This window comes from Oryx dammah, unplaced genomic scaffold (assembly GCF_014754425.2).
Source record: "Oryx dammah isolate SB20612 unplaced genomic scaffold, SCBI_Odam_1.1 HiC_scaffold_24, whole genome shotgun sequence".
Lineage (NCBI taxonomy): Eukaryota > Metazoa > Chordata > Mammalia > Artiodactyla > Bovidae > Oryx > Oryx dammah.
This window is the reverse complement of record NW_024070208.1, coordinates 82,282,543-82,304,730: the sequence shown is the minus strand read 5'-3', so window position 1 is coordinate 82,304,730 and position 22,188 is coordinate 82,282,543. Positions and strand designations below refer to the sequence as shown.

Genomic DNA, 22,188 nt, shown 5'->3' with positions numbered 1-22,188 from the left:
CCATCTTTTTCCTTTATATTCACAAATTTTGACCAACTTATGGTTAAAGTGAGGTTGAAGTCACTCAGTCGTGCCCGATTCTTTGTGACTCCATGGACTGTAGCCCACCAGGCTCCTCTGTCTGTGGGATTCTGCAGGCCAGAAGCCTGGAGTGGGGAGCCTTACCCTCCTCCAGGGGATCTTCCCGACCCAGGGATGGAACCCAGGCCTCCTGCATTGCAGGCAGAGTCTCTACCATCTGAGCCTCCAGGGAAGCCCTATGGTTCAACTTATAGCTTATTAAGGTGCCTCTCATTCTGTCTGCAATCAGATTTTTCTGACCCCGCCAGAGTTTCTAACTGAAACCAGTGACTTACATGCTTAAATTTGGAATCGAACATAGGCCTGCTGGAGCCAGACCTGCAGGTGAGGTGTTTCATTATCTGCTTGCTGGCTTCAGACTTTCCAGATCCTCTTTCTCCACTAAAATAAGACAGAAAAAATATATGCTTACTGTTTTGGCAAATATAGTGAAAAAGGAACCAGACAGTAATTCGCAGGCTCAAAGGAGGTAAGCAAATGACATGACGACCTTCAAGGAGAACACGCCATCGTTTGACTTTCCCACTTGACTCACTCGGTAGTGTAAACGCAGAAAGGCGCATGGTGGTGAAGACAATCGAGGGAAGCTATACATCAACACAAACACCAGCCTTGAAAGAAGAAAGAAAACGCCTCAACTGAGCATCACCAAACCCCTATGGTCACTGATTTGCTCTTCATTTCTTGACCCTTGAATGAAAAAAAATGTTAGCTTTTTCTGAGTAACGGGTTGATACATGGCATCATTAGCCTTTAAAGATGTCCCAAAGGAATACTAGTTCTGCGGAAAATTAACAAGTCTTACTATTGATAGAGAACAATCCCATGAGCAAGGGCATGTAGAAACAAGCAGATTTCTTCACTGATGGAACATGCTTGGCACTGAGAGTTCTGTAATCGGCAGGTTCCCAAAAGATGTCACTGGCTCTTCAGAACTTTGCTAAGAACCAGAGTTTTTGACAAGAATTAAGTAGATTCAGTGAGAATTTAGTTAAGGCCGTGGATTTGTGACGGTCATTTTAGGGGAGGCTGGGGGACCTCCGAAAGCCTCTTGAGGTGAGCGGCATTGGATGAGCACAGCTGTGAGTGTGGGTGGGCGGCACTCAGGCTCAGGAGCCAGACTGTTGGACTCACATCCCAGGGAGACCCTGGACTAAGAAGCTAACCCTTCTAAAACTCAGCCCTTGACACATAAACTGACACGATGACACTGTTCATAGTAACACGCATCCTACAAGATCACTAAAGATAACACGTGGACGGCACCCAACAGAGGGCCTGACACCTAGCAACTCTCAAACATATTGGTTGTTATTACTGTCAACACGACTACACACTCCTTGCCATCTCCCAATTTTTTTTTTTAAGTTTCCCTTTTTGTCTAAGCCAGACCAGGAAACCCAATAGATAAAGCAGATAAAAGCAGAATTTCTTGGCTCAAGAATGCCAGGGTCCCCTAACCCCCAGCCGGGGGACCCTTCAAAGCAGGTATAAAAACAGCCACTTGCAGCTGTTTTGAAAACCACGACACCAAAGTCTGCAACACGTCGATCTGACCTTCCATGGAACTTTGATGGAGTTAATAATATAAAAGTATATAAAGAAGCACTTATTTACAGATTTAATGTTACTTGGGTTCTTTCCAGGTCTCCCTCTTCACTCTTTGATGTCGCTCTGACTCAGACTGTGCAAAGCTTTATTTACACGTTCAGTCTTCAACTGATGCTATTGAGGATAACTACGCAAAGTCCTCCTCTCATGGAGGTGTAGCCTGATATACAACATAACTCTCAATGCAGATTGTACTTTGATACCTAAATATTTCTTTAAGTTTTTATCACTACACACTCACATTTCACCCTTACTGCTTGTGGTAACCTTTTTTTCTTTTTTTCGCTCCAATGTAAACGACCCTCCTGAGCATGTTGACATTTAGGAGCTAACATTGCCGTTGCATTCCAATAAAAATGACTTTGGGTGTATAATTTTGGTGACATGAGCAAAGGGAAATACCTAGAAGCATCTGGGAAATTTCACCTCTGCAAGCTGCTGCACGGTGTCTTGCTCAGCACCACATTTTGGAGAAAGGTGGAATACTAGTCCTGGGCGCCTTTCTTTCCCCGTATTTTCTAAGGGTTGAAAGCAAGACGCTCTGATTCTAAGATGTAAATCTTCAAAATGAACTGAGCTTCAGGTTAAGTTTGTTGAAATCGATCCAGCCACACCCAGGCCGTTTGTAATAACAGAGATGTTTCTCCTCTGTAGCGAGTCAAGTGTACCCACCGCAAAGACTTACAGGGACACAAACTGATGAGGAAGTCAATTAATGTAAAGAGAAGAAATGTGGGCAGGTTTACCGCCAAGCTACCCGGGCAGAACCGGGCCTGGGGCTGGGGCGGGTGGAGGGCTCACCTGAGAATGAAACACTGAGGTCTCCGCTCCTGGAAAAGCTGGTGGAAGGCTCTCTCCGCGCAGGAGAAAATGTGAGGTGGCAGGGAGGGGTTGGGCTGCCCCATGCTGCTCTGGTATAGCTCAGAGACCTGGAGAAGAGGGCCGGCATCTCTGTCAAAAGGATTCAGGATCCTTTCCCCCACGAAGACACTGATACATTTCCAATACACAAAAGCACATAAGTCTCTAATCTTGAGTCGCACTTGTAAACACAAACCATTTGCACAATGATGCCCTTCTCGGCACAGTTTAAGCATCTCTAATGGGGGTTCCCTCTGGTCAAGGCTACGGTTTTTCCAGGGGTCATGTGTGGATGTGAGAGCTGGACTATAAAGAAAGCTGAGCACCGAAGGATTGATGCTTTTGAACTGTGGTGTTGGAGAAGACTCTTGAGAGTCCCTTGGACTGCAAGGGGATCCAACCAGTCCATCCTAAAGATCAGTCCTGAATATTCATTGGAAGGACTGATGCTGAAGCTGAAACACCAATATTTTGGCCACCTGATGTGAAGAACTGACTCACTGGAAAAGACGTTGATGCTGGGAAAGATTGAAGGCAGGAGGAGAAGGGGACCACAGAGGATGAGATGGCTGGATGGCATTACTGAATTGACGGACATGAGTTTGAGTAAGCTCTGGGAGTTGGTGATGGACAGGGAGGCCTGGCGTGCTGCAGTCCATGGGGTCACAAAGAGTTGGACGCGACTGAGCAACTTTCACTCGATCACTTGACCCTATACAGATCAGTACAGAGAGTTGTGGAGTTCCCTCTTCCACACAGTAGGTCTCTATTGCTTCTGGTGTCTATTTTATACACAGCGGTGTACCCATGCCCTCCTCTTCTTCCTCCCAACTCTCCTCCTCCTCCCCTTCTCCTTCATCTTCACTATAACCCCTGAAATAATACGGGTAATTCCTTTTGCCCTAGACAATCCTACTTCCATACATCTGCAGACAGCCCAGGGATGGGACTGGGGTTGGGCTGGGTGGGATGAGGAGAGTGGGCAGGTTTCAAGGCAGATTTAAAGCGCAGTGGAACTGACTTTCACTAAGAAGAGAGGAGGGTCGAGCGGTTGAGGGACCCTGTTTTACCCAAGAAGTATTTCTGTGCTAACTCTTGGTTGATTCATTGGGAGTTCAGAGACAGGAATGTCTCTCTCCCGCTCTCTTTCCCTCCCTGCCTCCACCCCACCTCCAGCATCTAAAGGGCATCCTTGCTTCAAGAACACAGGCTTCCTCCTTTCATCTCCTGCTCCCCCACCAAGGATTCCACTTCACATTGGAAGCAGCCTGTGGTTGCACAAGAAACAGAGAGTTCCCAGGATGGCATTTTTGATTCCAAAACACTTGGCAAAAATCACACTGTGCTTTCAGTTGCCTGGAATACTTTTCAAAAGCAGTTTCTCTTTTAATTTTGACTCTCATGATTAAAGCTGGAAAGGCTTGGAAAATGAGTAAAGGCAGTACCGTCCTGTCTGATCCAATTGCCTAAACATCAGAGGGCTCTTCTGAAAGTGTTCAGAGAAGAATTCTAAACCAACCGACCTTGAACTAGTCAAAATTGCATGGGAACACAGAGTTAATATAATGTTTGATTTTAGAAGTCTGTCTAGGGACCACAGGCATAAGAACCACAGGACAAGTGCAAGGCACTTTTTTGATAAAATAACATTCCTTTTCAATATTTTCTCAGAAAAAAATAAAGTCACTATTATGTAACCACACAGGGCAGACTTTTCTGAGTAGCTTGATTTTACTCCCTGTTTTGCTTTTTCTTCTTAACCATTTGATACAATGGGTATGTCTAGTAAGTGGTTACTCTACATTATTAAAGGACATTTTAAATTTTATACTCACCATGGTGGAATAAATTGGAATCTCCTTGAATGGATTAACCAGCAGGAGGATGTCCCCAATAAAAGTCTATTAAATGCAAAGGACAGAAATGGTTATTGGACCATATAAATAGCACTTTTAAAGTTAAATATTATATAATTTTAAAATCACTGAGCAAACTAGAGAATAAATAAAAATCACACTTTAACATTTTATGAATTATTTTAAAAGTTTGTAAATAAATAGAAAAGTCAAATTCACATAAAATTAAACCAATAAGCTTGTCCCATTGAACACACAACAAGTGAAATGACTTAAGTAATTAGTTGAACACACAGATGAAATTTTGAAAAGTGAAATAATTAACTTATATAGAACATTATTACCAAGAACCGCACATTGTATGTTCATTTAAATTGAATACTGACCAGTTCCAGTACACTTAAAGGGTTTGAGTCACATAAAGTGCATTCTCTGATGATGGACTATGGTGCAAGTTAACCATGGGTAAGTACCATGAAAAGTATCATGGACAGCTAGAAAACCACCAAGTGTGTGGTGATTGTACATTTTCAAATAACCTATGAGTCAAAAAGAGAAGTCATAATGCAAATGAGAAAACATTTTAGTTATGATAAATCATAGCACGTGAGATGCTACCAAAGGTATACTCGATATGAAAATTATTGCCCGCAATGTATGTTAAAAAAGAATACAGGCAGGTAATGATCTAAGTATGTTTCTAGGAACTCATCAAATTACATGAAATTATCAGAAATAAGTTACCAACATATGAGCAGAAACGAATGGAACTAGTAAACAAAAGCCATGGAGTAAAAAAACTGAAGCCAAAAGGCAATTATTGGGAAAGTTGAATAAAATGCTGGTGTCCTAACAAGACCAACTGAGGAAAGAAGAGGAAACAGACCACCAATATCCCAAATAAGACATCACTACAGATCCCACTGACATGGAAACAGATGAAGAGGCTTTTAGAAACCTTTGGATATTTAGATGATGTGGATAATAATCCACAATCTTACCAAAACTAATGCAATAAGATGTCAGAAATCTAACTATATTTATTTTCGGTAACAAATTGAATCTATGTCTAAAACCTTCCCGCAAAGAAAACTATGAATTCTTGCCAACACTGATGTAAAAATAAACAAATTTCATACAAATTATTCCAGAAAGTAGCAGAAGAGGGAACATGAATCACTTCATTTTAAGAGGTCTGCATAAACTTAGTATTAAAAACAAATATATTGAAAGAAAATTATAGGCTGTTTTCCTTCATTAAAACACATGCTAAAATAATGAGAAAAATACAGACAAACTGAATCCAATGATACATTCAACAAATAATAAATTTCAACCAAAGAGGTTTTATTCTAGTAATTCAAGGTTGGCTGCATATCAGAAAATCAGCTCTTGTAATTTGTATTACTAAGAAGTCAAGAATAAAATTTATATGATTATCTCAACAAATGCAAAAAGCATTTAATAATAGTCAATTCCCATTCTTGATTAAACATAAGAATAACTTTAAAAACTACTAATATAACAGAACTTTCTTAATCTATAAAAAGTAATTATGCATGGGGTACTAACTTGCTTAATGATAAAACACTAATTTTAATGATAAAACAGCTTTCTGCAAGGATCAGAAACAGCACAGAAATGTCTAATATGCTGACTTCTAGCCAAATTTTTAAATTAACAGCCCTTATATCATCAAATGGGGCTTTTCAGGTGGCGCTAATGGTAAAGAATCTACCTGCCAGTGCAGGACACCAGTTCAATGCCTGGATCAGGAAGATCCCCTGGAGGAGGGCACAGCAACCCACTCCAGTATTCTTGCCTGGAGAATCCCATGGACAGAGGAGCCTGGTAGGCCACGGTCCATATTACAAAGAGTTGGAAACAACTGAAATGACTTAGCAGGCACACAGAATTATCAAACAAGGCAGAAAAGGTAAGGATCTATCAGGGTTTAAAAGAGAAACAGAAAAGCCATTATTTGGCTCCTACCTAGTGGTGGGTACAGAAAAGCCAAAGAAAGATAGTCCACAGTAACTTAATCCGGAAGCTCTGGGAAGGTTTACTTAGAGACTGAGAAAGTACCGAGAGGGAGTTTATAAAGCTTTGCACTCCATGGAGGGAGAAAGAGAACTCCAAGGAAAAAGTCTAAGGGGAGTCCCAGATGCAGGAAGGAGGGCAGTGACTAGGAATCACCAGTGATTGTGTTTAGGGGCCAGACAGAGAATAAGGACATGTGGCCATCCTTCCACGAAAAATGACAAGCTACCGTAAAGTTCTAAGACTGGGAGTTTTGAGATTACATTTCTTCTTCACAAAAATGGCCCTGGTTCCTTGTGAGATCAGACTGAAAAGGGGTGAAGTTTCCTCTAGAAAGGCAGGACGCTGCTGGGGCCAGGACGATGAGGGTGGTGAGCCCTGGCAGGCAGCGGACGTGAAGGTCGCTCAGGCGCGTCCGACTCTGAGGACCTTCCCCACCCAGGGATCGAACCCAGGTCTCGCTCACTGCAGGCGGATTCTGTACCAGCTGAGCCACCGGGAAGCTGTGGACTAAATGATATTTGGGAGAGAAAGCCACTTGATAGGCATGAACGAAAGAAAGGAAATCAAAACCATTCAACACAGATTTAGAGAACAAACTTATGGTTACCGGGGGAGGGGAGGATGAAGGAAGGAGGAGTTCGTACACACTGCTAGATTTAAAACGGATAACCAACAAGCACCTGCCCTATGTCACACGGAACTCTGCTCAACGTCATGTGGCAGCCTGGATGGGAGGGGGCTTTGGAGGAGAATGGATACACGTATATGGATGGCTGAGTCCCTTCACTGTGCACCTGAAACCATCACAACCTTGCTTATCGGCTCTACTCCAATATGAAATAAAACCTTTAAAATTATTCAAGCAGTGGTCTACTGAAAGAAGTTAACAGGAAGAAGAATCAGCAAGACGTTATGGAAAGAGAAACGATGGCACAAATCACACAAGTGGCAGGCATTAGCAGAGACCAAAGTAATCAGGTTCCGCCACTTCACGCTGATGACTCAATTCCATTAGTTCTGATAGAAGTATTTAATTTTAAGTGTATTTACAGTGGCAGGCAATTTATCCAAGTGTTAAGATGCTGCCCTGAATGTTCATAGGTTAATCAGCACCTGACAATTTATTACTTGTAAAGAAATCTCAGATTTCACATTTACATGAAAATTACTTAATCAATTGCTCAGTGGAGGAGGAAAGAAAAAAAAAAAGGGTGTAATCCAAAAGGGTTAGCAGACATGTGCATAATCAGATTTCTCTGTAGACCTTCTGATTGAATTGCTCTGAGTTGAATTTAATGAAATCAATGAGAGAGAGAAAGAGAGTCTGAGATTACATACTGCCAAAACCGATCCACGTACTGGAAGAAATTACACATATAAACCAGAGTAGAACCAAGCAAATCAATCCTCCGTGCTGTTTGTCATCTAAGTCAGATATCTGTATCTTATTATCAGAGATGTGTGTATAAATTACTTACTCAACAGACAAAGACATTTCTTGATAATTTGGAAAAACAATATCTTTTTTCATGTAAACAGAGGCAAGCCCTCCAGGCTCACTTAGCTTTTCCTCTCTGGCTTCCTTTTCCAGATCTGAGTGGCCGAGTTAAAGCAGATGAAACAAGCAGCATTTTTATAACTGACCTGCAGATCCTGTGGGTTCTAAGCAGGATCTTCTCCTCCAGCAAACCGACAACAGGAAGTTGTCTACCTTCAAGTAGACAACTTTAACCACTCTGAAGTGTGAGTCGTTGCTGAAACCGCCTCATACCTGAATCAGAAGAATTGACCTGAACTCTGAGAAATCCACCTTAAGCTATCAGCATGACCCTAAGTAACAAAGAGCCCTCTCCTTGTAATATTAGCAGCACGGAAGGCTGAATATACACAGCAAGACAAAGCCATGCAAAAGGCAATTTCAAGGGCACTTACGTAAATCTGATTGTTCCCAAAGCGCTTCTGAATTTCATAAAGCAGGCTGCTGTCCGTGAGCTCGCTGAGCGTCGCCAGGTCATCGTTGGGAGCGGGAGGCATCAGCTTGACCTGAGGAAAAACCAGGTAAGATCAATTCTAACTGCTTCCCAATCAACTGTCCTCACAGCTGGATGTTCCAGTTTCACTTACATGTCAAAAGTTTACAGACCACGTGACTCTGAAACTATTATTAAAAGACGATATGGTTCACTTAACAGGAGCAAAAATCTCACCAACTGTAGCAATGTATTCAGACGAGAATCTGTTTCGATGCCCACCAGCACACAGGCGCGCACACACACACCAGCACACGGACGTGCACACACACGCCTCGTATGACCCAGCATCCATCACACCCTGAAGTCTGTCTAATTTACACAGCTCTGAACGGCGCTGAGCCCTCTGTAAGGCCAGCTGTTACAACGCTCACATTTGCAGTGCTTCTGAAAGTAAAGGAAAACTCTTTTTAGGAAACTGAAACGGGAAGAAAGCAGTGTACACAGACGTCAGCTTCTGCACACATGGAAGAGGGTGCTGGAATTCCACAACACACTCTAGAATTTTGGCTTGTAATTTTTATTCTGTCCTACATTACTCTTAAGGCAGTGGTGAGGTTAAGGTAATTCTGCTAGAAAGAAAGAAAGAAAAAACTGTTTTCCTACTCAATTTGATGTTGAGTGACAGAGTTGAAAAACTGGAAAACACTTCGAATAAAAAGAGAGATGAATTTGAATTATTTAATTAGATGAAAATCTATCATTTACAAGTCAGAAATGGACAATGGTTATAGACATAGACAAACACCTCTAGCAAGTTACCAAACATGTTGAACTTCCAAAGCAACCATGAAAGAGAAAAACTAAGAGCAGGATTTTTTTTTTCCCTTTAGAATTAATGATTTACACTAAGATAATAAAATTCTCTTATAGTCACTGGTCAAAGGAGCTGAATGCAAATTTGAGTGCACATTTAGGAAAAAAAAAAAAAATGAACAGCACTAACAGAAGTTTCACATTTGTCCCACCGAGCCTGAAAGAACTGTTGCAGCATCTCCCTGGAATTCTTGAGGATCTTCACCTACAGTCACAGCTGTTCCACGGTGAGAGAAAGTACTAGGCTGACGGTAAAAATGTGAAGACTTCCCAGCCGGCTTGTCGTGATGAAACGTGAAAATACAGTCTTCGGGTAGACCAAGGGAAGAATTCCTTGTGTTTATCATGTCACATTCCAGACTGACCGGGAATGAAGCTCTGATAATCAGTCTTAAGCAAGGCTCCCCAAGGGACACATACTTTATAAAGATTCCTAAAGCATTATGACAGCTGACAACCAGTAGAAAGAAAAACAGAAGTATGTCTGTGGATATTTTTATGTTCAGAGTTGAAGGCTCAGTAGTGTACACTACCAATGTCTCCCAAACAATTACAACTACAGTCAAAACAGAGACAGCATAAATATGTAAAAAAAAAAAAATAACATCCTCGCTAGGATTGATCATTATGGTTCTCATGAAGATATGCACGTTTCCATACACACTGACGTGCTTCCTTGTGTCTGACTCTTTTTGAGCTCCATGGACTGCAGTCTGCCAGGCTCCTTTGTCCACGGGGATTCTCCAGGCAATAATACTGGAGCAGGTTGCCATGCCCTCCTCCAGGATATATGTGTGTGCACATATATATTTTCTATTTTACATATGCACACACATATATTTTCTCCTCTTTATGCATCCCTAGAGAAGTCATTCTGCTTGGGAAATACCATAGACGGGGGAGCCTGGCGGGCTACAGACCATGGGGGTCGCAAAGAGTAGGACATGACTGAGCATGCACGTTTTATATACATGTACATTTCCAAAAACAGAGATCTCAAACACGAAACATGCATAATTCAGGATAGAAAGCCAGGGACAAATTAGAGAAGCATTTTGATAAATGTTTTACGATGCAAAGGAATTAACATCTTGGAAACACTCTGAATTCACCCCTCCCCGTTTCCACTTGTCAGCATGGCTGTGAGTGTTCTCAGAGTTAGTGCCCCTGCACTCTTTTGTTTCATGGTGTTTTCTCTCTATGGGACATAAGTAGTGTATGTCAAGGAACCAGAAATTCAGTGGGCAAAGAGGAGTTCTGACAAACGGAATAAGTACAAGAAGACCCTGGGGAAAGGTTGTTTAGGAGGAAAGAACCAAGGGTGCATGAAAGAAGAGGAAAGAGGAAATTAAAAAAAACAGAAGAGCTGCCTGGGATGGTCCTCCCAGGGAAAGGGGTGATGATCTGATGAAACACCACGTTCCCCAAAGCTGAAGCCCTCAACCTGCTTGTACAGTGCTGTAACTGTTCTGACCTGCTTCTGGGGGCTTCCCTGAGAGCTCAGCTGCAAAGACTCTTAACTTCAGCTGTTTGCCATTTCGTGCTTTGTAGAGCTTCCCTGGTGGCTCAGATGGTAAAGAATCTGCCTGCAATGCAGGATTGGTTTCCATCCCTGGGTCAGGAAGACCCCCTGGAGAAGGGATGGAACCCATTCCAGTATCCTTGCCTGGAGAACTCCATGGACAGAGGAGCCTGGTGGGCTACAGTCTGTGGGGTCACAAAGAGTAGGACCCACCTGAGTGACTAACCCTTCACAGTTGCTTTTTATTCCGTTTCGTAGAGAGTGCAGTTTATCAGGTCCTTTGCTTGCTGAGGATTTACGCTTTTGTGTACCTAGGTGTTGGTGCAGAAAGAGAACCACTGCCAGCCTTCAAAATCCCTCTATGCACAGGGAGCCGTGGGACACACACTTTGTCTCCCATGCATAGAACTGACCCAGGTCAGTAGGGCTGTGAGAAATAAATCTGGAGCTTGGGGTGTTCTCCCCAAAGAGCACTGGACACTGTAAAAGAAACACTTGTGATTCTAGGCATCTTGAGTTTGTTTGGTCAGCTGAAATAGTTCGAAACTTGAGTGTCAGTTGAGAAGTGAAAATGAATTTTGAGAATTAAGATAATATATGTGAAAGTGTTTTTGTAAGGTCTTAAAGTATGATTTTGTATTATTATTTTTTTAAAGTAATCTATCCTTACACTGCAAAAAAAAAAAAAAAAAAGGGGAATAAATTAAGTAAGAGCAGACAAATGAATGGACAGAAGGCTAAGCTACTGGGGCAAAACCTTACAGTCAGTCTACACAAGTAACAATCGTAAGAACAGTAACTGCGTCTTACAGCTTTTATTCATGCTTGGTAACTGTGCTATCATATTGCAAGCTTAGCCTTTGTCATCTTCAAAACAAGCAAGTGAGGTACTATGTACCCATTTCACAGATAGGGCTTACTGAGGTTAAGGGGCTCCCAGAGCACAGAGCTCCAAAAGCAGACCCAAACCAGAACAAGCCTGCATGACCGCATCCTCCTCTCTCTTCACTCCCAGGAAAACACACCTTCACTAAACAGAATAAAATGACCTGAATTTTAAGCTTGGAGCCAAAATTTAAATAAATATACTATGAAAGGAAAGGAGAGAGAGGGAAAGAGGGAGAAGCCAAGCAGGTAGGAAACTAAAAAGAGAACGGAAGCGGGCAGGCAGAGAGAGGAGAGGGATGGGAGGCAAGAGCAGCACAAAGTGAAAGAGAAGGAAAATATCACACATTTTTAAGCATCTTAAAAAAAACCTCTACTCAGAGATATGATCGAGCTAATAAGAATTTTGGTCACTATCAGAATCAAGGCAAAATGTTCAAATCAAGCCTTGAATATTCGCTCACGTAGTTTGCTGTTCTTTCCACTAAATTGTGTCCTGCTGTTTGTGATCCCACAGAATGCAGCCCGCCAGGCAAGAGTACTGGAGGGCATTGCCATCTCCTCCTCCAGGGGATCTTCCTGAACCAGGGATCGAACCCAGGTCTCCTGCTTGGCAGGCTGGTTCTCTATCACTGAGCCACCTGGGCAGTCCCATTTACATCGTTATCATTTGATAAGTCCTACATTTTCTAAAAATCTGGAAGGAGAGATGCTGTGGATTTTGTTCAGCTTGAATGACACATATATTTCTCTTTAAAACATGAATCAGAACTTGATTGCTCTGAGAAGGCTTTTCTAAAGCCCTCCTGGGAAGTGTGGGTGAAGAATCCAGTTGATGGATAGTCCTGCCAGGAAACCAAGCACCTCGAGATCAAGAACAAATGATGACGATGATGGCATGATGCTCACAGCGGGAGATAGGAGTGAATATCCACCCAGTCCATCCTAGAGGAAATCAGTCCTGCACGTTCCTTGGAAGGACTGATGCTGAAGCTGAAACTCCAATACTTTGGCCACCTGATAACGATGAATCGACTCATTTGAAAAGACCCTGATGCTGGGAAAGATTGAAGGTGGGAGGAGAAGGGGACGACAGAGGATGAGATGGTTGGATGGCATCACCGACTCAGTGGACATGCGTTTGGGTAAACTCCGGGAGTTGGTGATGGACAGGGAAGCCCGGCGTGCTGCAGTCCATGGGGTCACAAAGAGTCAGACATGACTGTGTGACCGAACTGACTGAACTGATTCCATAGATAACATAAGCACGTGAAACCTGAGCACTAACTTCTCTTTTAATACCAGATCAACACAACACGATGACAGTTGCTTTCAATGCCTGTGACACAATTATAAAGAGCTTACAGGAAAAAATTGGAAAGGCATTCTGCAAGGATCACATTTGACATTATGCTGCTAATGTCCTCTCATTATTTTCAGATTTTATTTTCAGAGCTGCTTTAGGCTCACAGCAAAACTGACAGGAAGGGACAGAAATTTCTCATGTATCCCAGCTCCCTCCTGGATAGCCTTCCCTATTATCAATATCCCTCGCCAGTGTAGCTCTTCTGTTGCCATCACAAACCTACACTGAAAGGTCCTCATCACCCAAGGCCCACGGTTCACATCAAGGATCAGGGAGTGAGGCTGGATCCTCACAGCCGGGCCACTCTTACATCCTTTCATCAAGGGCACTCTTGCTGTTACATGCCCTCTGGATCTGGACATATGTGTGACGTCAGGTATCTGTCCTTACAGGGTCAGACAGAGAAGCTCCACTGCCCTAAAGACTCCCTTCTCCTCCTATGTATTCTCCCTGCCTCGATCCCTGGCAACCTCTAATGTTTTCAGTGTCTCAATAGTTTGATCTTTTCTTGAATGTCAAATAGTATAATCATACAGTGTAAAGCCTTTTCAGACCAGCCTCTGTCACTTAAGAATATGTATTTAAGGTTACAGAATGCTCATAGGGTCCTTAAAACTGTTAAGAAAAAGCTTTGGCTTAAACTTCACCTAACACTCAATTTGCCTGTCCCCGTGGACTGAACGGTTCCTCTCCTCCAAATTCACCTGTTGAGGCTGTAGCCAGCATATGACACTGTTTGGGGAGAGTGATAAACAACAAGAAAAGGCCCTAAGTCATCTCCAATTCCTTGCGAGCCCCTGGATGTAGGGGTCCTACAGTCCATGGGACTCCTCTGTCCGTGCGATTTCCCAGGCAAGAATATTGGAGTGGGTTGCCATTTCCGTTCGCAGGGGATCTTCCCAACCCCGGGATCGACACCATGTCTCCTGCACTGCAGGCAGATTCACCACTGAGCCACCAGGAAAGCCCAATAGGGTCTTTAGGAGGTTATAAAAGTTAAGTGAGGTCAAAAGGGTGGGGACCTGAACCTATAGGATTGGCGTCCTTAAAAGAGACACCAAAAAAGCTGTTTATTCTCTCCCTCTAGCACGTAAGGACACAGGGAGAAAGCAGTTGTCTGCAAGTCAGAAGGAAGATCTTCACCAGAAACGAATCGGCCAGTGCCCTGACACTGAACTTCCAGTCTCCAGAACTGCAAGAAAAAAGCTTTCTGGTGTTTAAGCCACTCGGAGTGTTGTATGTTATTCTGGAAGCCTAAGCTGATGAATACACCTACTAAAATTTAAAGATATTTCAAAATTACAAAACTTGAATTTGTTATTTTAAAATGACAAAAATGAATGAAACTAAAAGTAGAGGTTCTTGAGAAAAACCTCAACAAACTGTCTTTAAAACATTCAAAATTAGATACAGTAGAAAAACAAAACACTTTCAGAGATTACTCTGACATTTATAAAACTACTCTGTCATTTATAAAACATGAAATGTAAAAAAGTCATTTATTTCTGTGGAATTGATGAACAAATACATTAATTTCTATTAAGTTCCTCAAAGTAATCTCCCGTCTTTTTGACACTGAGACACACACACACACACACTCTACACCAACACAGTTGCATTTAACAAGTGACCCAGTGACTGATTTGCTTTTTTTCCCTTGTTATGTAAAATATTTGATATTTGTAAGAAACAAAAAACACAGTCTACATAATAATCAAAATGATGACTAATGCTGAAACTGAAAATATTCAGAAATTTAGTGTATTAGCTGAACTTCCATTCCTGGTTAAGCCAAGATTATAAAATTCAAATCCTTGTGAATGACAACAGCAATTTTTGTTAATGGTCAGTATAATACCATAACAATATGGGCATTTCACAAAATATTAACATATGTGCTTATTAATTTTTCTTTGAATGGAAATTAGTGGGAGTTTGCTTCTGAAAAGTTGGCTCTAAGGCATGAAGTCATAGCTGCAGCCCTGGCAGACACACAGGGAGGGTGTGATTACCTGCTCAGGCTTGGCAGGGCCGTGCATGGGGGCGTTCTCCGCTGTGCTGTCCTGAGACTGTCGCTTGCACAGACCTTTTGTTGCATCTTTGAACATAATGTCTTTTTCCAACAGGCTGTCTTGCTTGGCGATTGGCAATACCAGGGGACTGCTGTAGGAAAGAATCCATGCTATAATTAGTCTCCTAAAGTTGCCACCCCAATCAAAAACTACCATGACCAAACAGCTCAGTAACGGAAAGTTGTCTGGTTCACCTAAGAAACGCTCTCGACGCTGCAGGTGAAATCAGTGAGAAACTTGAAGCTTTTCTATCAGCTCCAGATTTCATTCAACTTTACTTCCAAGAGAAACATATACTTATTTCAACTGGAGAAGACAATGGTTATGAATGTACAGTATATATGCCTTGAGAGATGACCAATGAGCAATTTAAAAGCTAAGGTTGAAACTCGTGACTGAACTAAGCAAATCATCTAAATGTGAAAAGAACTACAAACAAGTGAAAGCAACATTCTACAGTTGATTAAATTATTATTCACATAGGATTAAAAATATATGATAGAATCATGAGAAAGTTGCTCAGTCGTATTTGACTCTTTGTGACCCCATGAAATATACAGTCTATGGAGTTCTCCAGGCCAGAATACTGGAGTGGGTAGCGGTTCCCTCCTCCAGGGGATCTTCTCAACCCAGGGATCGAACCCAGGGTTTTCACATTGCAGGCGGATTCTTTACCGTCTGAGTCATCAGGAAAGCTCTAAAGAGTCATGGGAAACAGCTGAAATAGTTTGTGATGAAATGATAAACCTGAATGCCACAATAAAGGGCTGCATTGTTATAAACAAGTTCTATTTGTTCTTTACCATTCAATATAGGGAAAAAATAAATAAGTAAAACCTATATCATTTTTGTTGTTGTTCTTCCATTGACTTCGTGCCAAAAGAGCTCAGTTCGGTTCAGTTCAGTTGAGTCGCTCAGTCATGCCAAGCTCTTTGCGACCCCATGGACTGCAGCACGCCAGGCCTCCCTGTCCATCACCAACTCCTGAAGTTTACTCAAACTCATGTCCATTGAGTCCTTGATGCCATCCAACTATCTCATCTTCTGTCATCTCCATCTCCTCCCGCCTTCAATCCTTGCCAGCATCAGAGTCTTTTCCAATGAGTCAGATCTTCGCATTAGGTGGCCAAAGTATTGGAGTTTTATTTTCAGCACCAATCCTTCCAATGCATATTTAGGACTGATCGCCTTTAGGATGGACTGGTTGGATCTCCTTGCAGTCCAAGGGACTCTCAAGAGTCTTCTTCAACACTACAGTTCAAAAGCATCAATTCTTCGGTGCTCAGCTTTATCTACACTCCAACTCTCACATCCATACATGACTATTGGAAAAACCATAGCTTTGACTAGATGGACATTTGTTGGCAAAGTAACATCTCTGGTTTTTAATAATCTGTATAAGTTGGTCATAACTTTCCTTCCAAGGAGCAAGTGTCTTTTAATTTCATGGCTGCAATCACCATCTGCAGTGATTTTGGAGCCCAGAAAAAATAAAGTCAGCCACTGTTTCTACTGTTTCCCCATCTATTTTCCATGAAGTGATGGGACCAGATGCCATGATCTTCATTTTCTGAATGTTGAGCTTTAAGCCAACTTTTCCACTCTCCTCTTTCACTTTCATCAAGAGGCTCTTTAGTTCTTCTTCACTTTCTGCCATAAGGATGGTGTCATCTGCATATCTGAGGCTATTGATACTTCTCCCAGAAATCTTGATTCCAGCTTGTACTTCATCCAGCCCAGCATTTTTCATGATGTACTCTGCATATAAGTTAAATAAGCAAGGTGACAATTTATAGCCTTGACGTGTTCCTTTTCCTATTTGGAACCAGTCTGTTGTTCCATGTCCAGTTCTAACTGTTGCTTCCTGACCTGCATACAGATTTCTCAGAAGGCAGGTCAGGTGGTCTGGTATTCCCATCTCTTTCAGAATTTTCCACAGTTTGTTGTGATCCACACAGTCAAAGGCTTTGGCATAGTCAATAAAGCAGAAGTAGATGTTTTTCTGGAACTCTCTTGCTTTTTCAATGATCCAGGAAATGTTGGCAATCTGACCTCTGGTTCCTCTGCCTTTTCTAAAACCAGCTTGAACATCAGGGAGTTCACAGTTCACATATTGTTGAAGCCTGGCTTGGAAAATTTTGAGCATTACTTTGCTAGCTTGTGAGATGAGTGTAAGTGTATGGTAGTTTGAGCATTCTTTGGCATTGCCTTTCTTGGGGATTGGAATGAAAACTGACCTTTTCCAGTCCTGTGGCCACTGCTGAGTTTTCCAAATTTGCTGGCATATTGAGTGTAGCACTTTCATGGCATCATCTTTTAGGATTTGAAACAGCTCAACTTGAATTCCGTCATCTCTACTAGCTTTGTTTGTAGTGAGGCTTCCTAAGGCCCACTTGACTTTGCATTCCAGGATGTCTGGCTCTAAGTGAGTGATCACACCATTGTGATTATCTGGGTCATGCAGTTTTTTTGTATAGTTCTGTGTATTCTTGCCACCTCTTCTTAATATCTTCTGCTTCTGTTAAGTCCATACCATTTCTGTTCTTTATTGAGCCCATCTTTACATGAAATGTTCCCTTGGTATCTCTCATTTTCTTGAAAAGATCTCTAGTCTTTCCCATTCCATAGTTTTCCTCCATTTCTTTGTACTGATCACTGAGGAAGGCTTTCTTATCTCTCCTTGCTATTATTTGGAACTCTGCATTCAGATAGGTCTATCTTTCCTTTTGTCCTTTGCTTTTTGCTTCACTTCTTTTCACAGCTATTTGTAAGGCCTCCCCAGACAGCTATTTTGCCTTTTTGCATTTCTTTTTCTTGGGAATGGCTTTGCTCCCTTTCTCCTGTACAGTATCATGAACCTCCATCCATAGTTCATCAGGCACTCTATCTATCAGATCTAGTCCCTTAAATCTATTTCTCACTTCCACTGTATAATCATAAGGGATTATATTTAGGTCATACCTGAATGGTCTAGTGGTTTTCCCTACTTTCTTCAATTTAAGTCTGAATTTGGCAATAAGGAGTTCATGATCTGAGCCACAGTCAGCTCCTGGTCTTGTTTTTGCTGACTGTATAGAGCTTCTCCATCTTTGGCTGCAAAGAATATAATCAATCTGATTTCGGTGTTGGCCATATGGTGATGTCCATGTGTAGAGTCTTCTCTTGTGTTGTTGGAAGAGGGTGTTTGCTATGACCAGTGCGTTCTCCTGGCAAAACTCTATTAGCCTTTGCCCTGCTTCATTCTGTATTCCAAGGCCAAATTTGCCTGTTACCCCAGGTGTTTCTTGACTTCCTACCTTTGCATTACAGTCCCCTACAACAAAAAGGACATCTTTTTTGAGTGTTAGTTCTAGAAGGTCTTGTAGGTCTTCATAGAACCGTTCATCTTCAGCTTCTTCAGCATTACTGTCAGAGCATAGACTTGGATTACCATGACATTGAATGGTTTGCTTTGGAAATGAACAGAGATCATTCTGTCATTTTTGAGATTACATCCAAGTACTGCATTTCAGACTCTTTTGTTGACCATGATGGCTACTGCATTTCTTCTAAGGGATTCCTGCCCGCAGTAGTAGATATAATGGTCATCTGAGTTAAATTCACCCATTCCAGTCCATCTTAGTTTGCTGATTCCTAGAATGTCGATGCTCACTCTTGCCATCTCCTATTTGACCACTTCCAATTTGCCTTGATTCATGGACCTGACATTCCAGGTTCCTATGCAATATTGCTCTTTACAGCATCAGACCTTGCTTCCATCACCAGTCACATCCACAACTGGGTGTTGTTTTTGCTTTGGCTCCGTTTCTTCATTCTTTCTGGAGTTATTTCTCCAGTGATCTACAGTAGCATATTGGGCACCTACTGACCTGGGGAGTTCCTCTTTCAGTATCCTATCTTTTTGCTTTTTCATACTGTTCATGGGTTCTCAAGGCAAGAATACTGAAGTGGTTTGCCATTCCCTTCTCCAGTGGACCACGTTTTGTGAGAACTCTCCACCATTACCTCCATCTTGGGTGGCCCTACATGGCATTGCTCATAGTTTCAATTAGTTAGACAAGGCCGTGGTCCATGTGATTAGATTCGTTAGTTTTCTGTGATTGTGGTTTTCCGACTGTCTGCCCTCTGATGGAGAAAGATAAGAAGCTTATGGAAGCTTCCTCATGGGATAGGCTGACTGAGGGGGAAAGTGAAAGAAAGTGAAAGTGAAGTTGCTCAGTCCTGTCCGACTCTGTGCACCCATGGACTGTAGCCTACCAGGCTCCTCCCTCCATGGGATTCTCCAGGCAAGAGTACTGGAGTGGGTTGCCATTTCCTTCTACAGGGGATCTTCCCAACCCAGGGATCGAATCTGGGTCTCCCACATTCCAGACAGAGGCTTTAACCTCTGAGCCACCAGGGAAACTGGGTCTTATTCAGATGGGCGGGGCCATGCTCAGTAAATCTTTAATCCAATTTTCTGTTGATGGTTGGGGCTGTGATCCCTCCTTGCTATTTACCTGGGGCCAAACCAAGAGAGCTAAGTTCATAAAATATAAACACAATCTGAATGCTTAATTTGTAACATTTTAGTATAGTAAAATTTAAAACTGTACTTCCCTAATTGTGACTATAAAGCAGAAATACATACATATTTAATCAAATGCAACATATATAAACATAATTATTTAATGAATTTTACAGTAGTAGTTATGATTCTAATTGAAGCGTGATGCAATTTGTTGGTTTTAGAAAGTTTTAGTTTTAAGGCAGATTTACAAATAGTAAAATTCACTCTGTAGTTAAACATTCAATGAGTCTTGTCTACATATATATATATTTATATATAGTTGGTTAGATATATAGACACACACACACTCATATAACCTATGTAACCAGTAACACTTAGAATTTTCATCACTACCAAATGGCTCTTTGCACAGGGCTTTAAAGTCATTAACCTCCACAAACCCGTTGCTTGTGGTGGTGGTGTTTTTCAGTTGCAAAGTTGAGTCCGACTGTTTGCAGTCCCATGAACTGGAGCATGACAGGCTCTTCTGACCTCCTCTATCTCCCAGGTTTGCTCAGATTCATGTCCATTGAATCAGTGATGCTATCTAACGTCTTATCCTCTGCCGCTCCCTTCTCCTCTTGCCCTCAATCTTTCCCAGCATCAGGGACTTTTGCAATGAGTTGGCTCTTCGCATCAGGTGGCCAAAGTACTGGAGCTTCAGCGTCAGTCCTTCCAGTGAATACTCAGGGTGGATTTCCTTTAGGATTGACTGGTTTGATCCTTGTAACCATGGGTAATTGTTTCGCTTTTTCTAAAATGACATATGGGAGGAATTACAGAGCATGTAGCATTTTGTGCCTCGCTGTGTTTACTTAACATGTTTTTGAGATTCACTCGAGCCGCTGCACATACCAAGTTTTTCCCGTTTTATCACTGAGCAGCGTCCTCCTGTAGGACGCACTGCACTTTGGTTGACCCTCACCAAAGCTTTGGGATTGTCCAGGTTTTGTCAATTATGAACAGAGCTTCTATACACATTCACGTACAGGTGTTTGTGCTCAAGTAAGACATATGCTTTCATTCATTTATCTACCAAAATACTTCCTTCCTTATCTCCCTTTATACTCGCTGTCTCCCTTTTCTGCATTGCCAAGAAAAAAAAAAAAAAACAACAATAAAAACTAAAGAGAGTTTTTGCATATACTGAACCTTTTGACTATGAAGCAATTAATAAAGCAATAGTTAGACTAGTCAAGGTAGAAACTAGAATGATAGTTTATAAAAATGTAAAACCAACTCTAAAGGATTTCTAAAAGGAAGAAGGACAGAAATGCTATGGACCTAACAGAAGCAGAAGATATTAAGAAGAGGTGGCAAGAATACACAGAAGAACTATACAAAAAAGATCTTCATGATCCAGATAATCACAATGGTGTGATCACACACTTAGAGCCAGACAGCCTGGAATGCGAAGTCAAGTAGGCCTTGGGAAGCATCACTACAAACAAAGCTAGTGGAGGTGATGGAATTCCAGTTGAGCTATTTCAATTCTAAAAGATGATGCTGTGAAAGTGCTGCACTCAATGTGCCAGCAAATTTGGAAAACTCAGCAGTGGCCACAGGACTGGAAAAGGTCAGTTTTCATTCCAATCTCAAAGAAAGGCAATAAAAAAGAATGCTCAAACTACGGCACAATTGCACTCATCTCACACGCTAGCAAAGTAATGCTCAAAATTCTCCAAGCCAGGCTTCAACAGTATGTGAACCATGAACTTCCAGATGTTCAAGCTGGTTTTAGAAAAGGCAGAGGAACCAGAGATCAAATTGCCAACATCTGCTGGATCATGGAAAAAGCAACAGAGTTCCAGAAAAACATCTACTTCTGCGTTATTGACTATGCCAAAGCCTTTGACTGTGTGGATCACAACAAACTGTGGAAAATTCTGAAAGAGATGGGAATACCAGACCACCTGACCTGCCTTCTGAGAAATCTGTATGCAGGTCAGGAAGCGACAGTTATAAATGTACATGGAACAACAGACTGTTCCAAATAGGAAAAGGAGCACGTCAAGGCTATAAACTGTCACCCTGCTTATTTAACTTATATGCAGAGCACATCATGAAAAACGCTGGGCTGGAAGAAGCACAAGCTGGAATCAAGATTTCTGGGAGAAGTATCAATAGCCTCAGATATGCAGATGATCACCCTTATGGCAGAAAGTGAAGAAGAACTAAAGAGCCTCTTGATGAAAGTGAAAGAGGAGAGTGGAAAAGTTGGCTTAAAGCTCAACATTCAGAAAACGAAGATCATGGCATCTGGTCCCATCATTTCATGGCAAATAGATGGGGAAACAATGGAAACATTGAGAGATTTTATTTTGGGGGGCTCCAAAATCACTGCAGATGGTAACTGCAGCCGTGAAATTAAAAGATGCTTGTTCCTTCAAAGAAAAGTTATGACCAAAGCAGACAGCATATTAAAAAACAGAGACATTACTTTGCCAGCAAAGGTCCATCTAGTCAAAGCTATTGTTTTTCCAGTATTTAGGTATG

The 22,188-nt window shown here is 41.8% G+C and overlaps 1 protein-coding gene across 1 annotated transcript in view; it reads right to left on the bottom strand.

The window, feature by feature from the left end:
* The window catches only part of MYO16 (myosin XVI), a 389,767-nt gene that overhangs the window by 255,268 nt on the left and 112,311 nt on the right, over positions 1-22,188 (bottom strand). Inside the window, exons 9-13 of the mRNA XM_040267295.1 lie at positions 15,084-15,234; positions 8,385-8,495; positions 4,389-4,454; positions 2,494-2,621; positions 357-462 (exon numbers count right to left, since the gene is read on the bottom strand). Coding sequence (XP_040123229.1) covers positions 357-462; positions 2,494-2,621; positions 4,389-4,454; positions 8,385-8,495; positions 15,084-15,234 — 562 coding nt within the window. The remainder of the gene's footprint in view (positions 1-356; positions 463-2,493; positions 2,622-4,388; positions 4,455-8,384; positions 8,496-15,083; positions 15,235-22,188) is intronic.